General features: G+C 42.3%; 1 protein-coding gene across 1 annotated transcript in view; it reads left to right on the top strand.

Moving 5' to 3' along the window:
- DTL (denticleless E3 ubiquitin protein ligase homolog (Drosophila)) overlaps positions 1–5,536 on the top strand; it is a 17,722-nt gene extending 12,186 nt beyond the window's left edge. The window contains exons 11-13 of the mRNA XM_009994791.1: positions 507–645; positions 3,089–3,951; positions 5,432–5,536. Of these exons, the coding sequence (XP_009993093.1) occupies positions 507–645; positions 3,089–3,951; positions 5,432–5,536 (1,107 nt within the window). The remainder of the gene's footprint in view (positions 1–506; positions 646–3,088; positions 3,952–5,431) is intronic.
- The last annotated feature ends 10,020 nt before the right edge of the window (positions 5,537–15,556 follow it).

Consider the following 15,556-nt stretch of genomic DNA (forward strand, 5'->3'; position numbering starts at 1 on the left):
CAAATACTGCTGACGTCTGACTCTGAAGAGATAGTGCTTAAGGCTAGTGCAGCAGCCTTCCAATATCACCTCAGTGTGTTGCAAATGTTTGTCCCCAAGCAGAAAAGGTCCTGAGTAACAGAGACAGACCTAGGTGCAGGTGCAAGAAGCAGCATGGCTACTTCTGTCTACTGAGTGGCTGAAATCTCAAAATATACCCCAAGTCTTCTTGAGCGGACTGTAGTCTGTTGCAAGGTAAACAGTTTCTGGTGACTGAGATTCCTCTAGCAGAAAGACATGAAGGTGGCAGCCCTGCCCACTTTTAAGCAAATACTCCTCTCTGGTAAAGTAATGAAACAGAGTTGGCTTGTTTTGTTTGCTTTATGGGCAAATTTTGTACATTCTCAACCAGGCTTCACCTTTGTTCGTATTGGCATGGTGTGTTGGGTGTAGCTGTTCCTAGTTCACTTGGCCAGTGATCCACGGGATATGCCCTGGTTAATCCAACAAACTAATCTATACTCTAGATTGCCACATGCTCTGATGACAACACTGTGAGGATTTGGCGATTACAACATTTTCCTGAGAAGGAGAAATCAGCATTCAGCAAAAGCAACTTGGTTGGCTGGGTCACTCAGAAGAAACCAGAAGAACAACGTGGAGCCGGTAAGGTCCTTGAGCTGTCTTGTTCTGCATCATGGCTTCTGAATTTGACTGTTCTCTATGCCAACAAAAGCCTTTAGCTTGTCGTGTTAGCCTTCTATTTTTTTCATATTAGGCAGTAATTCATATAGCCAGACAAATGCTTCTAAATACTTCTGCTACTAGCAAGGCAAGCTGGCTGCAGTAGCTTATGATCTACCAAAGTCTCTGTGACCAATCTGCAAAGCAAATGGTCATTAATACAGCTTGTCAGGCAGCCACATCTTCAGTGGGTATCAGCAGTGTTCAATAACTGAACAGCCAAAGGAGATGTCATGTGTTACATGCAATCTAGCAACAGGTCACACTTTTTTTTTAATATTAAATAATAACTACGAGCAGTAAGATCATACACTTTTTTCCAGTTTACTAGTTGACCCAGTAAAGGGCTGATGGCACATATACAGCCTTGGAACTTTGAACTGTTCCCCCCTGCCCAGTAGTTGAACTCTGCACAGATTTCTTTGCTGCAGCTATCAATATTACATCTTTTTCTTCAGCTTCATACACTGGTACTGTCTAGACAGACAAATGCCACATTGTGAAAGTACTTGAAAAATGTATATAGGCAATACTTATGTGATCATAATGTTCCAGAATTAAGCAGTAGCATTCATCTATTCACATATTAAGGTTAGTTAACAAATGCAGTGCCTTTTTACAAAGCCTAGGCCCCTGGACAAGCCCTCATCATGCTCTTACAGCTAGCAAGCACATCAGGGCTCCATGGAGAAGCTACTCACTGGACAGTCTCCTAGACCAGGAGAAAGGAGCACTAGATCATGGTACTACTTTGACTTGCCTGAAACTTGCATTTTGTTACAGTAGAGTAGGTGAAAGGAGAATAACACACACACCCCCCCAAATGAAGTGAGATGAGCTGCTCTGTAGAGTAGCTCTGAAGCTAAGAATAGAACAGCTTCCCAGCAGTTGGTGGTGTCATTTCCTGTGTTCCACTATCTTTTCTAGCCACCCTCCAAATGAATTTCACCTTGGCTTATACAAATAAAGGCTGAAGGTCTCCAAATCCCACTCATGGGATAACATTACCTCTAACCTTTTGCCTGTGAGTAACAGTCTTGCAGGAAGTTTGCAGGACAATAGCAGGGAGAGTGCCAGGTCTGCTCTGTAGCTGGTAAGTGGTTTGTGTGGGCACACACTGCTTCAGAGAGGGCTCAAAAATCACTTTGTGTACTTGTTTCAGCAAAAGAGAAGTAAGGACAGGTCTAATCCAGAAGCCTAAAACCTAAAGTAACTTGTACACTAAAACTTTACAAGTCAGTTTTGGCAATAGTACTAGAAAAATAAGTAATTTCTCCTTGCTCTGTGCTGTGTTAAAGTAACACAGGGGGGAAGAGGAAGTACACAGACACTCCAAACAGAACAGCAGGCTTCCTGGCTGACCTTGACTCTTGAGCACAAAGCACGTGCTGTTAGGATATAGGAGTTATCTGCAGAGACTGATTCAGAGCTGGCAAGTTAAGTACTATTTCAGACCTGCTGGGATGAGGTCTAGGTAGTTCCCCACCCATTTATGTCCATACTTATAACTACTGTTTAAAGGAGCTGGGTATTCAGAACCTCTTTTTTAAAAGCAAAGGGGTTTACATCTTGGCTAAAGAGCTCAAAAACCTCTGAAATATCTGTTTGGGAATCATTTGTTTAAGGAAATAACTTGCTACAGTGACAGACTTTATTTTCTTTGGAATTTAAGTCCTTGTTCAGGAGGTGAAGAATTTCTCATATTTCCCTGGGTGTGGTAAATAACTACTGTCTTCATACTAATGTCACACAGAAAAAAGAGAATGAAAATACGTCCTTTCCTGTTCTCACTTTTTTTTTTTTCATCTTTAAAATATGCAATTAGTAATGCCTGACTAGGAGCATTATTCATATGGTAGAGCATTATAGCAGAAGGATTCCTTGGTATTGTAATTAGCTGTGGGACCTGCTTACAGTACCTTTGTCCTTCAACTTGGGTATGCAGCTGTTAAAGGTGGCAGTACAGGTGGGGACCAGCCTTGCTCTCAGGCAGCATCTCAGTGCTGAACTATCTGAACAGCCACTACATGGCCTCCAGTAAGGCTAGATCCACTTGGGAGATTCAAGATCTGTCCATCAGTCCCCTTGGCTGTAGCTCACATAAGAGTGCTTGTTACAGAAGGGATAAACTTCAGACATGACACAAATGTACTGTATTATACTGATCAATATGATATAAGATTTTACATAGGACTTGTACCAGTTTAACTGAAATTTGAGGGATTTGTGCAACCTCTTAATTCAAAAGGATACGTTTGAGAAGCAGGATCACTGCTGAATTAATCTCCTACTTGAAAGGGGTCTTTATAAAAGGGCTGTCTGTGTTCTGTGTTCCTCATCAGACAATTCATTTTATCCCTCTCAGGACCACAAGCCACCTCACAGAGTACTCCTGCCAAAGCCTTCCCCATGGGCAGCCTGTGTGTTTCCTCACCACAGCTGGCTGCCTGTGCCCCCCCTTGTTCTGGAGACCTTCCCCTGTCTACAAACACTCCGACAAGCACTCTCAAAATCCAGACAGCTGCAGCCTGCACCCCAGCCAAGCTGAGTGGAGCCAGCCCATGCACTTCTCCCAGAGTGATGCCTTCCTCCAAAATGTCCATTAAAGACTGGGTTACAAGGACTCCATGGTCTTCTCCTCCAGAAGAGGGGAAAAAGGCTCCTTCTCCTAGAAAAGCCCTGGCAGAAGTCACCCAAGATCTCCTGGAAGCCGCTTGCCCTCCTAAAGCCCCACACTCACAGTTTGAAAAGCGTGCCAAGAGAAGGCTTGACTGCAGCAGGGAGGACGACACAGGGCAGAAGTGTCTGCAGGCCTGTAGCTGTGTGACTGAACTGGACCATGCAGCTAAGAAATCTAAGTTAAATTTATGTCACTTGGTTGCAGACCAAAAAGCTTGTGAAGAAGGCTCTCTCAGCCTTATTGACTTGGATAATGACTGTGAAGGCTCCACTCATAGCCCAAAAGAGCCTTCCTTAACTGGAAGCTGTTTTAATCCGTTGAGCATTCAAACTCCCCCCCATCTTTTCAGATCTGCATGCAGGAAAGACACAGTGGTAGTAGATAAAGAGAACAGTTCACCTGAAAGAAAAAATTGGTTGCGTGCTCTGGGAGAGAAGCTCCAGACTGGCAGAGCTGGCAGGAAGAGTGTTTCAAATGGCCTCCCATCATCTTGCAGTCCTGGTGCCAAACGACAAGAGGCTGTGGCAGTGTCCACTTCACCAAAAACTGTAAGTAGAACTGTCACCAACACTGGTCATGAAATAAATTATCCCTATCTGCCACTCTCCCCTTGCTTGTTCTCTCCTGCTTAGGCATTCAAAGAATTATCTCATTCTTTTGATTGTTTTGATTATCTCATTCTTTTGATTCTGGATAAAAGGGATGATTTCTGGCCTACTAAGCCAGTTACATTATGCTGTTATCTACTAAGTCTCTTCATGCAGGAAGAGAATTTTTAGGATGTTGATGTCCCTCACTTTAAAGGGACTTCAGGCACATAGAAGCTCAGAGATCCTCCCAGTCCCCAGTTGGGTGTTTGGAGGATGTAGCCATCATCTGAAATAGAGCTCTATTCTGAGGAGCACAGTAATGACAGCACCTTTCTTGGCAGATCTACTGTTTATGTGTGTACTGTCATATCTGCCTGTTTATGTTACTGGAAAGCCGCTTTAGCATTGGAAGAAAGAGCTAAATTTTATTCTAGCCCAGGTAGCAAAATAATTTGTTGTCCATGTTAAATAATGCCTTCAGTTCCTTCAATTGAAAATTAGCAGAAAACAAAGTAATTGCAAAGGAGTGAGAGGACAGGACTTCATCTACATAATCCTACTTTTGGTGTGCAAGAAGACTGGCACAGAGGTCATCCTAGAATCTGAAAGTTAAGCTTATAAAGCAGCTAAATAAGTTGACATGAGGGTTTAACATGGAAACTGAAAAATTATGTTTTTTAAAACAAACTAGACTTGACTTGTGTCTGAAAGTGGACTCTGATTTCTGCAATGTCTTTGACTTATTCCAGCAAATGTTAGGTAAATTTTTCACTCATCAAATTTTAGCTGTACTTCAATTTACTATCTGATGCTGGAAGTTGTTGCCATCATTAAGGCTTATTTTGGTAAAGTATCTCATGTCTCACCTGATTTCACCTCTTACAGCACTTCTATCAGATGTGAAGTGGTTAAGCCACCACTCTGTAAGTTACACATAGCAGCTGCACACTTCATATTGTGGCTGTACCAAAAAATCTTGGCTATAGTTAACCTACAACTGCTTGTACTTTATGCTGTACTTGTTTGAACACAAGACAGAAAGATTTGCCCTGGAGAAAGATTACTATAGAAACTTTCTTGCCAAGTATGCTCTACTTCAAATTTCAGGATGTGCTTGTATTGTACTTTGAGCCTGAGGAGAGGTGCCTGGAAAACCAACAACATTTGTTGATCTGCTACATCTTGGAAATCTCTTATCTGCCGTAGGGAAGCTGAAACTGCAGCTGGTGTTTTTCCTATAGTAGTAAGAAAACCCTAGGTTTTAGCCAGTGCTACCTGTAGGTATCAAGACTCTTACCTGTGTGACAAATGGATTATAGTAAAGAACCTTTCATTTACTATCCTTTTTGGGAAGCTAAACAAACTGGAGCAATGATAGCTGGATGACTTTGAGACTCCTGCAGGATATAAACTGTGTTTGTTTGGGTTTTTTTTCTAGGCTGCAACCACTTCAGTTTCCATGAGGAAGATCTGCACATACTTCCACAGAAAGACACAGAATGACTTGAAGCAGTGTGCAGCAGTTGCAGCTGATGGATGTTGACAGTGGTTTCTAGACCAGATTTTAGCAATGCCAGCAACGATGTACCAGGGTTACAGTTTGTTGTCAGACATTCCTGAACTTGGGGTTTTAATCTTCTGTTTTTAAAGCCATTAAGAGTAGAGGTCAGCTAGGTGTGGAAAATCTACACCATACTTACTCATGATCTCTCAGTGAATCAAATGGTGGATTTTTTATATAAAGAAAAACAAAGTATTTTTTACATGGCAACTGTTACAGGCCAAAGACAGCAACAGCTCTGCTGTGCTGTGATGTTGACAGGCACATATAGCTTGTCAGTTTATGTTGCTAATCTGCCACTGAAACTTCCTCTACTTATGAGCAGTGTGTAAATCATTACACCCTTCTGAAAAGCAGGTGTTGGAATGTGTGTAGAGAAACTTGCTGGAGGTAGATCTGAGCCCCCTCATGCTGAAAGGCATTTCTACAGTTACTCCTCTAGTACTGCCATGATTACATCCAGCAGGGAAGTAGTGAATGTGTTAAGTAAATATAAAAGACTTTTAAACATTTTGTGTCCATCTGATAGTGATTTTAATCTAAAAGGAGACTAAATATAATCAAGTCCATAATGCCTGTACTCCTCTTGCCGCTCCTGTGGTTCTCCCAATCTGAAAAATTCTGTGCATACTGACTCAGCTGGCTCTTGAGCCATCAGAACTACAGCTTGTCACTTCTCTGAAATAAAATGCTGGCAACGTGCATTAGAAAAATTAATTTGCTCTATCCCAAATAGGCATCCCATAACAGCCAGTTACTCAGTCACCTCTTACAGATTCAGCCTGTAGCAAAGGCATTAATAACTGCTTATAACTTCTTAACACTTTTGTAATACAATATCTATAAAATAATAGCTTGTAAATTGGAGGAGGAGCACTTGACATTCTAGAAAGCACTTGTCAGAGTTTACATATTAATATTAAATGCTTTGCCATTGTAAGTCATCACTGATGCTGAAAGAACAAGGTCACTGAAATGAGATCACTGTCCTGCTGGCTAATGATACTAACTCCTCAGTCATGCTTTCCCCAAGGGGAGTTAGTAGAAGATCCTTACCTTACATTGGAGCATTTACTCTTGTCTTCTGGTATAATAGTTCCTGTGAAGTTTAAAAAAACAAACAAATGGCAGCAACAGAAAAAAACCCACTTAGTTTTTCTACGGCAAAAGAATTTAGGTATTTGAAGAGGATCTTCTTTACACTAGCATTTAATAGTACGGTAGCTGAAAGGGATTAGCAGAAAACATGCTGGTTTGTATTTTATGTTATAGATTGTATTTTGTAAGCAAATAAATGACTGGAGAGACACTGGCTTTTGTGAAAGGTCTTCTACAGCTACAAAGCAAAGTAAATGTCTAATGTGCTTTTTATTTTAAAAAAAGTCATGATCAAGTTGCATCTTTTAGCAAGAGCTCTCAGGAGGTACATGTAGGAGCCAGAACAACTTTCTCCTATTTACTGAATTGCAGGCCATCATCCCATGAGCTTTGAGGAGATGCCATTAATAAAGTAGGAAAGGTAATGTAGTGCTTCAGGCATTTTTTAATCACTCTTATTTAAGAAAAATGGATTTTAAAAAAATCATCCAAATAGGTGTAGTATCTTTGGCAAAACAGGAATATATAAAATCTGTTAGTTTAATTTTAACCTACTTCTGGATATAGGTTTGGGATTTAACTCTGTCTTAATTTTAATTATTAGAGCTACTGTGTAGGGTAAAACCTGCCTTGGCTACAGCCAGTTTTTCATGCAGAATTCTTAGATGCAGTTTGTAAATAACAGGTTGCAGAATAAGGACATGTGGACCCTATCAAAGTACATGAGAGTCATCAGACATTTCAACAATAGAATTTCATGTACCTCCACTTTGACAATATTTCCTCTTCCAGAAGTGTTCTGCAGCCAAACCATTATCTCCTATATCTTGTAAATGACTGCCTAGATTTACATTAATGAGTTACCACTTGGATGAATAATATTGTGTGGGGATGTGAAATTTTCTTATTTAAAATAGTACTTGTTTAGTGGAACAAATGGTTTTATCGACCATCAAGGATAATTTATTTCATCTTAAACTGATGCCAACCTGGTTCAGAGCTTAGGAGAGTTAACTGAAACTTTCATTCTTCTATGTCCAACTGCCTTGACCCAATTGTGATAAAGTCATCATTGCAAAAGTGTAGAACAAGAATTCCTGACACAAATCATATGCCAAGTGGTCATGTGCCAGTGCTGTCGTTATCTGAGACACGTGTAGAACTAAGCATTCAAAGAACTGAACTCTTGAGGTAGCAAGTTATTACCTCTGAATTACTTTTCCTTCTAAAGGATTTACAGAAACTCTGTGCTCTGTTTTATAATCAAATTAAGCTTTTTGAGATAGTATTGCCAAATCCTGTGTACATGTGTGAATCATTTACAGGGTTTTTCCATGCAGGGGATGCTGCTTACTGATGTCTCTGTCTGCAGTGTTTACCCTCTAATTGCCAAGTGGGATTTGGGAACGACTAGAGCAGTTTATGATGGTACTATTTCCAATAGTTGTTACGACTGCTTTGTTGGAAGTTATACCTCTCACTGCTTAGCAGTGAGCACTCAACCAGTTTAGTGTAATAGCAATTGGACAGTGACTTGAGCTCACCTGGCTTGAAAATACTGAAGAGGCACTCCCAGGATCTGTACAGATGCATGGTCAGCAAGCTTTGGCAAGCATTTCTTCTGGAAACAGCACTGACTTAAGAATCCCTTGGGGAAGCTAACTACAAAGAAAACCAAAAATTGAATTGCCTCAGTTCCCTGACTCAGCTATGGAAGTGCTTCATTCCTTCACATTAAGGTGCCACAGTAGTAGCTCCAGTCATATGAACACGAAGCTGCTCTGGGTCTTTCCTTCACCTCAAGGGCTCAGCTTTATGATTCACTTATGCCCTCTTTTCTAAAGAAGAATGGGTGAATTGTTAGGTACAGTATCTTCAGCCACCCACTTCTGTATTGTGCCTGGCTCATAAATTAGGTAACTCCTTGGTTGCCTTGTAAGTGTGCTCTCACATCATGTTGTGAGGGAGATGGCCACAAATCCAAGCAGCAAAGACTAAGCTGTCCCAAGTAGAGCAAATCAGTCTTATACCAACTTGCCTATAAGTGTGTCAAAATATCATTATACTTTTGTTTGGTTGGGGTTTTATCCTTCTAGTTTTTACATCATTATGATAAAATCTCAGTTTATTGTTCCATTCCTGTTCTTGCAAAAGCTGTGAAGTATCTAAAAACCCAGGCTAATAGGACTGCAAAGCCAGCTACACTGTATGCTGTAGCAACAGCAAAGTAGGTTGTGTTGACAGGAGTTTAGCAGATATTGTCAGGGTGTATTACTAAATTATTCAGGCTCACCATTAGTTTTGTTCTGCTAATTTTCATGGATTTACTGATGGAGGAAGTGACAGTGTGTATACTATGAGATCAAGAGATCTATTGGATTCTTGAAAACAACATGTTACTGACACAAATGCAGTGAGCCCTCATTTGCTGGAACAGTGTGATTTGCTGCAGGTAGTTGACAGCAAAGTGGTTATGCAAAAATGGGAAGTGTTGCATCATAAGGAATTGGGTGTTTGCACACATGCAATTGTTTTAAGAAGCAGGACTGGAGAGAGAAAGAGAAAGCTGACAATTGCAGAAGTAAGCAGGAGAAAAACAGTGTAAGAATAAAGTACATTCCATAAGAGATGCAACCAACAGGAGTAACTAAACTTCACAGACTTACAGGTACTTATAAGAAAGAGTAGGGTTTGGGGGGCTGCACCTTCATATCAAACTCTTCTCTCAATACTCATATTTTTTCCTCTGTGGACTCAGACAGTTCTCCATGCTTGCCAGTTCACCTTGCTTAAGGGAAGGTGTGAGTCTGAAGGCTGCTCCTGATCCTTCTGTATATTGGCACTTTTCTTCCACCTGGACTGATTTAACCTAATCCCCTCTTGGAGGGGAGTCAGTTTTGACCAGGTGTTCAGATCAACTAGAATAAGTTTTTCTTTTTTCCAAATAAGACTGATTTTGCACAAGGTTGTTCAGAAACAGCTGTGCTGGAGTAACAGGTCTGCAGTAACCCCACCACGTGGGCAATCCTTCAGGAAAGTGATGCAAGACTGCTGGGTGAGTGGTCTTACACAAAGCCAAGGATAGTCTCAAGCACGAAGGCAGCAGGAAAGCTTTGCTACAGGAAAATTAATATCTTTGTTTCCTCTTCTCGGCAGCCCCAGCAGGTTGCAAACTGTGACCTTGAGAACGTCCCCGTGGGTGCATAAGACAGGCTGTGGTTTGGGTGTTGATGTGCTGCTGCCCGTCCGAGGCTGGAGGTGCTGCTGCTGCTGCTGCCTGGTGGCAGAGCTCCCCAAGGGCTTCCATATCTCTACAAAATTGTGCTGCTCCACCTTCCCACCCCAGGCAGGCCCACAATGACGGGGAGTGTGCATTGCCCTCAGAAAAGCATGGTCTGGCTCTGCTTTTATCTGCTTGCTGCATATCCAGCAGGGACACCACCTCAGGGCCACCCCTACCAAAGAACACGTGTGCAGCCTCCTTTTTCATTTTCTCCCTGGGAGGCAGGGAAGTGTGAGTTTTAAATATAATGGAGTAAGTTTCAATGCTGCTAAGCAGAGTTTGTCTGGTTGCAGATGCAGCTGGAGCTCCTGGCTTGGTCTCCGTGCAAGTGATTTAAGGACAAAAGGTCTTCGTTGCTTTTATGCAAAGAGACAATTTCTATGGCAGCTGAGGGCAGTATTAGTATTCATGCCTTGGCTGGTCTCGCAAAAAGGCTGCTAACTGATATCAACTGTGGCACAATGACTGGTTTTTATGGACCTTTTCTTAATAATATATATCACAGGTAGCCAACCACGTGGCTCTTTATCCACATTTCCTTGGGGTACCTGCTGTCCTACACGCTCCAGCAATGTGGCTTGTTTTTTTCTTGAGTTGGTGCTGGTTCTGTTAAGGGTGACAGGCAGGTTCCTTGCCTGACTCATTTGTTGTGTTGTAATGCTGTATTGGTTTGTTTTTCAGCTGACCAAAGTTCCTCTTAAACTCAGGTCATCTGTGTTTACAAATACTGTATTGTGTAATACACTAAAGCTTTTTCCCGGTGTTTGAGTGGGAGCATAGATTGGCAGCTGAGACATTTTCACAGTATATGCATTAGAAGAGTGTTACCCTAAATGAGTAATGGAAATTATTTCTGCTCCAGGAAGCAAAATGATGCTGAGTGAAAGACAGAAACAGAGAAGATGGTTTGTATGGAAACAAGAGAATATTACCCTTTGCCCAGACCCGCCAAAATGTTCCCTTCCCCCTCATCGTGTGTCTCGCCACAGCACAAGGGTGTGCCAGAACATGTTCCCACAACCTTTCAACCCATTCAGCACAGCCTGCAACTTTCCTGGCTATTTCTGTGTATTCCACTCAATCATTAAGTGCTGAGGACTGTAATAATACATCCTTTCACCAACAGCACCCAGCAGAACACAGTCTGAGCTCACAAATTGCTTTTCCAGTTACTCTTCCTAAAAACCGGATTATCAATAGATTCCTTCTGATCATAGGAGCTTAAACTTGAAGATACATTGTTCCTGGCCAGGACTCCAGCTCTTAGTAATCAAGTATTATTTTCATGGACAATATGATTTCTGCATCTAACCAAAGCCTTTTGCAGGCTGCCTTTGCCTCTTATAAACAAAGTGTCTCATCTGCTTCTGAAGATTAACCACTTCTGGGTCAAAACAGGGCAGCTATTTCATTATACAAAGCCAGAGCACCCAGTGGTTTCCTGAACACTTCTGGTTGTACAGTCGTATCTTAGCTTTGCTTCAACTTCTTAGTCTATTTGCCAAATATGCTATAATGCTGATGATTATTTTTCTCTTATAGAAAGCAACTTTCTGCTCTGACACCTGCCAGCTTTTCCATCTGAAACACTCAGAAACACTCACGTGCTGTGAAGCCTGCTACCATAGCAAGATTAATTCCATTTCACATTGAACAGGCATAAGAGATACTGTCAAACCACTGTGGTTCGCCAAGTTTGTCAACAACGAACAGAGTCTCCCGTTTTGGGTTGAGGTGCTGTGATACAGCACAAATAAACCACCACCATCGCTCCTGCAGTATCCACTGCTAGTGACCGAGGCACAGCACATCCATTGTGACTGACAGCCCACTGACAGCTCACAAAATCAATTCTGTTTCATGTTGTATCCTGGTGAATTAAAAAAAGACCAAAAAAACCCCCACAATTATAGCATTCCCACTGAACACTGTAGGGGAGCATCAGCCACGGCAACATGGGCAGGACATCAAGAGATCAGAAATCAGCACTTTTGGTTCCCACCCTCCCACTCATCTTCAGGAGCACCTGAATCCTTGAGGAGCCTTCATCTTCCAAGCTCCCAGGCAGGCTCTGCCGTGACATTTGGAAGCAGGAGTTTGTCTTCCAAGGACCTTTGGCAGCAGTGAACATTTCAACATTAAGGCTTACGTCACCAAATAGAGCAGGGGTAAGTGCAAGGAGCCAAAATTGGGATCTGGCCCTGCACAGACCTGCAGAGACAAGCGATTTTCCATGCCAAGGTGACTTGCTAGGAGCAGGGTCACACAGAAGGTGAAAGCACACCCCTGATGGGTTAGCTCTGGGTCTAGGAGGGGTATCCACTGAGTGCCACAGGGTAGCCAGGGGAAAGTCTCTATCCAGGAGCAGAAAACCAGAGACTGTTTTGGGACCTTCCAGCCATGGCTGATGTGAGTTGCACAGACAAAGAGCCAGAATCCCATTGATACAAATCAGCCAAGCTCCACAGACACTGCAACTGTTCATTTACACTAAAGGAAAGTGTTGCCCACTGCATTGCATGTGTTAGATTCTAATTTATATTTACTCTCCATCCCACTATGAGGCAAGTCACACTCATTGGCAGGCTCTTGGCTGCAGAGGGCATGGCATTATGCCTCTGGTTTCAATTTAAAAAGTAAAAGCAAAACCTTAACTTTGTCCTTCCAAATTATGGTATGAAAATACATGCCAAAACTGTGCCATAAAAGTATTTGGAATGCTAAAAATAGGTTGGCATTTGAATAGCTGTTGAAAGGGGAAGCATTCCCAACCAAACCTGGCATGAACAAAGCTGTTTATTTTCCATATGCTTATTTCCAAACAGGTTCAGCATGCAGAGCCATGATTTCCTCATAGGGTTTTTGTAAACCCAGGTACCACTGAAGGCAGTTCCTAGAGTAACTGTAGCTGGATTTCCACTGCTGTCACCTGCCTTCCTGGCCAGGCATCCAGTCCAGGCATTGTCGTCATCCAACCGGAAACATTTTTCACCAAAGGCAACTATGAAGGTTGAGAACAAAAAGCTCAGCTCAGAAAAGATTTGCATCTTCATGTTGAAGCCTCTGATACTCCTCTATATTACTTCAAAGGCAGAACTTACTGATTTATCAAATTGTAAAACAGATAAAGCACTAAAACTTTTGCTGCTCTTTCTGTGCCTTGTGTTGATGCACTTGCATGTTGCTCATTTTCTACCACTGACATCATGCTGTGGTAAATCAAACACTAATATGTAAAACTCTGCAGCATCCTACCATGGCAAAATAATGATACCTTAGAAGCATCTTTTTTCCAGCTCAGCTGTAAGTACCAATGCATTTTTAAACCTCTACAATCAATATTAATCTTTAAATATGAAAGACCAACAGCACTTTGTATGAAAATATTTCAAAGGTCCAGAGCACAGGGAAACTAGAAGGCCTATGTTATGGAAAGGGGAATTGATGCAAAGAGGAGTGATGAAGACAATGTTGTCTTTCCAACAGAAAGGCAGAAAAGCAGTAGATGAATTTTCTTAGATTATTCTTGTCTCATTTAAGCCTCAAACAATTTGTATCACTAGCAAGAAAGAGATGTGCTGCCAATAGAGTCTGAACATCTTCTGTGGTATTTTACTTGTCTGTGTTCATGTGTGTGTTGCTAAATAAAATTTCCTCTGCAGCAGATGGCAATGGTCAGTTTCACACTTTTTCAAGGCAAAAAGCTTTATCTTTGTTCTTTCTTGCCAGTATGCCTCACTTACATTGAGCCTGGCCCTTTGATGACTGCCCAAGGTGGTGTCTCTGTGTGCTAAGAGAATAATTTCAAAAGGTTTGCTTGTTCTAAAGTGCACCAGAGGAATGCAGGGAAGTGCACTGGCAAAGGAAAAGATAAACAGTGCAAACAAAAAGAGCAGTTTCATCTCCCTTAGCTGTTTCTCAGGCGCAATTCTGCTTTCCCTGGGCAGCTTAGATACAATCGTGATGTAAGTGGCCACCAAACTGCAAAGTGCAGTTTGCAGTAGCACCTGGACACAGAAAGACTGAAACATGCACAGAAAAAGAAAAGGTTTGCTCACCAGGCCATAGTATAAAACACATTTTTCCTCTACCATGGTCGCAATTTGTTGGTAGCCTCTCACATCTCTGTTCCTACCTCATATAGCAGCAAGCTACAGTCTGTGTTCAGATTAATTACAGATAATGGTTTTTGCTTAGCAAGCCTGTGGATGAGTCATTAGATCCACCAGCTCAAGCACTGCCTACTGCTTCATGCCAGGCACACTCTGAGGAGCCAAGGCACCAGGGTGACCATATACCTGCAGGTGCCCACTGGACAAGAGGCTTGAAGTGAACCCTGTTCTTACCTGTGCTGTGGATATAACATCATTTTCACCAGGTTATTTGACATTTTTGCTCTTGTTTCTCCTCCTTTGTAATGAGGCTATTCTTCTCATTATCTCAACTAATGCTGGTGGCATCTGCCACTTGCAAAACACTTCAAAATCACTGAGCAGAGAGCAATCTATGGAGATACTCTTTACACTTTTAAATAATATCTCATTTAATCACCATCTTAAGGCAATAACAAGGTTTTTGCTTCATAGTATGATTTCTTTATGGTGGACATTTTAGTATACTGGTTCAGGTTTGCTGAAGCTACCTGGAAAAATCCTATGGTCCAAATGAACAAGCACTTAATCACTAAAAAAAACCCCTTTTGCTCTTTCCATGTTCTTGTGGTGCTGCCACAAACCCCCCAGAAATCAGGCTTGGGCCAGGGAATACCCCCCTGCAGCCCTCATCCGTGGCAAATCCTGTCCAAGTGTTCCCAGGAGGCTGTCTGGCTCCAGCAGGGTCCCTGAGGGTTGCCAAGCAGCACTGTGAGCACTGCTGTGCCTGCGCTTTGTGCTTTGCTTTCATTATCACTGCTATTACCAGAACCTACACTTTGGCTGAAAGAGGAGGTTTTCTTCCCCCAGCACAGTGGCTTGGAAAAACACAGACTTCTTTCAGTTAAAGCCCAGAGAGGTGAATGGTTTGAGGTACCATCACAGCTGATTAACAAAAATACTTAAGTAAGAATAAGCCTCTCCTTTGAGCTACTTTGAAGTAACCTTAAGCACAAATGCCTCTCTAGGCTTGGGATATCTGAATGCAAGCAGACAGGTCCCAAGGGCTCTTTCCCCTGCTCTCTTATACCTCCCCTCTGTCTTTCTGTGTGTGATGTATTTGCATTTAAAAGTAACAAAGGGAGAAAAATTACACCTTGTGGGAAGTTAAACTCTGTTCACACGGCCTGCTTTCTTTTTTTAGCGTGATGCTTCCTGTATGCTCGGGGAGGTCAGTCCCTGTTTCTGGCAAAGTGTGTTCCCAGCTGAGAGGGTATGCAGGACAAAAGGGAGTGCAGGAACGGGCAGTTTCTGTACAAGTGGCTAAGTAGCCCCTGCCAGCACAAGAGGAGATATAAAGGGAAGGGTTTTTTTCATGTAGAAATCCCCCTTCCTTCTGGCCCCCTGAGAAGTCAGTGGAGTGAGCACGGCATCTCTCACCACAGGCCCCTGCCTCAGAGGTACAGCTGCTGATTGCAAGCCTGAGGGTTGCAGCCTCCTTGGCCTGTGACTTTCAGGTGCAACAGCACC

This window comes from Chaetura pelagica, unplaced genomic scaffold (genome assembly GCF_000747805.2).
Source record: "Chaetura pelagica isolate M959 unplaced genomic scaffold, ChaPel_1.0 scaffold2, whole genome shotgun sequence".
Taxonomy (NCBI): domain Eukaryota; kingdom Metazoa; phylum Chordata; class Aves; order Apodiformes; family Apodidae; genus Chaetura; species Chaetura pelagica.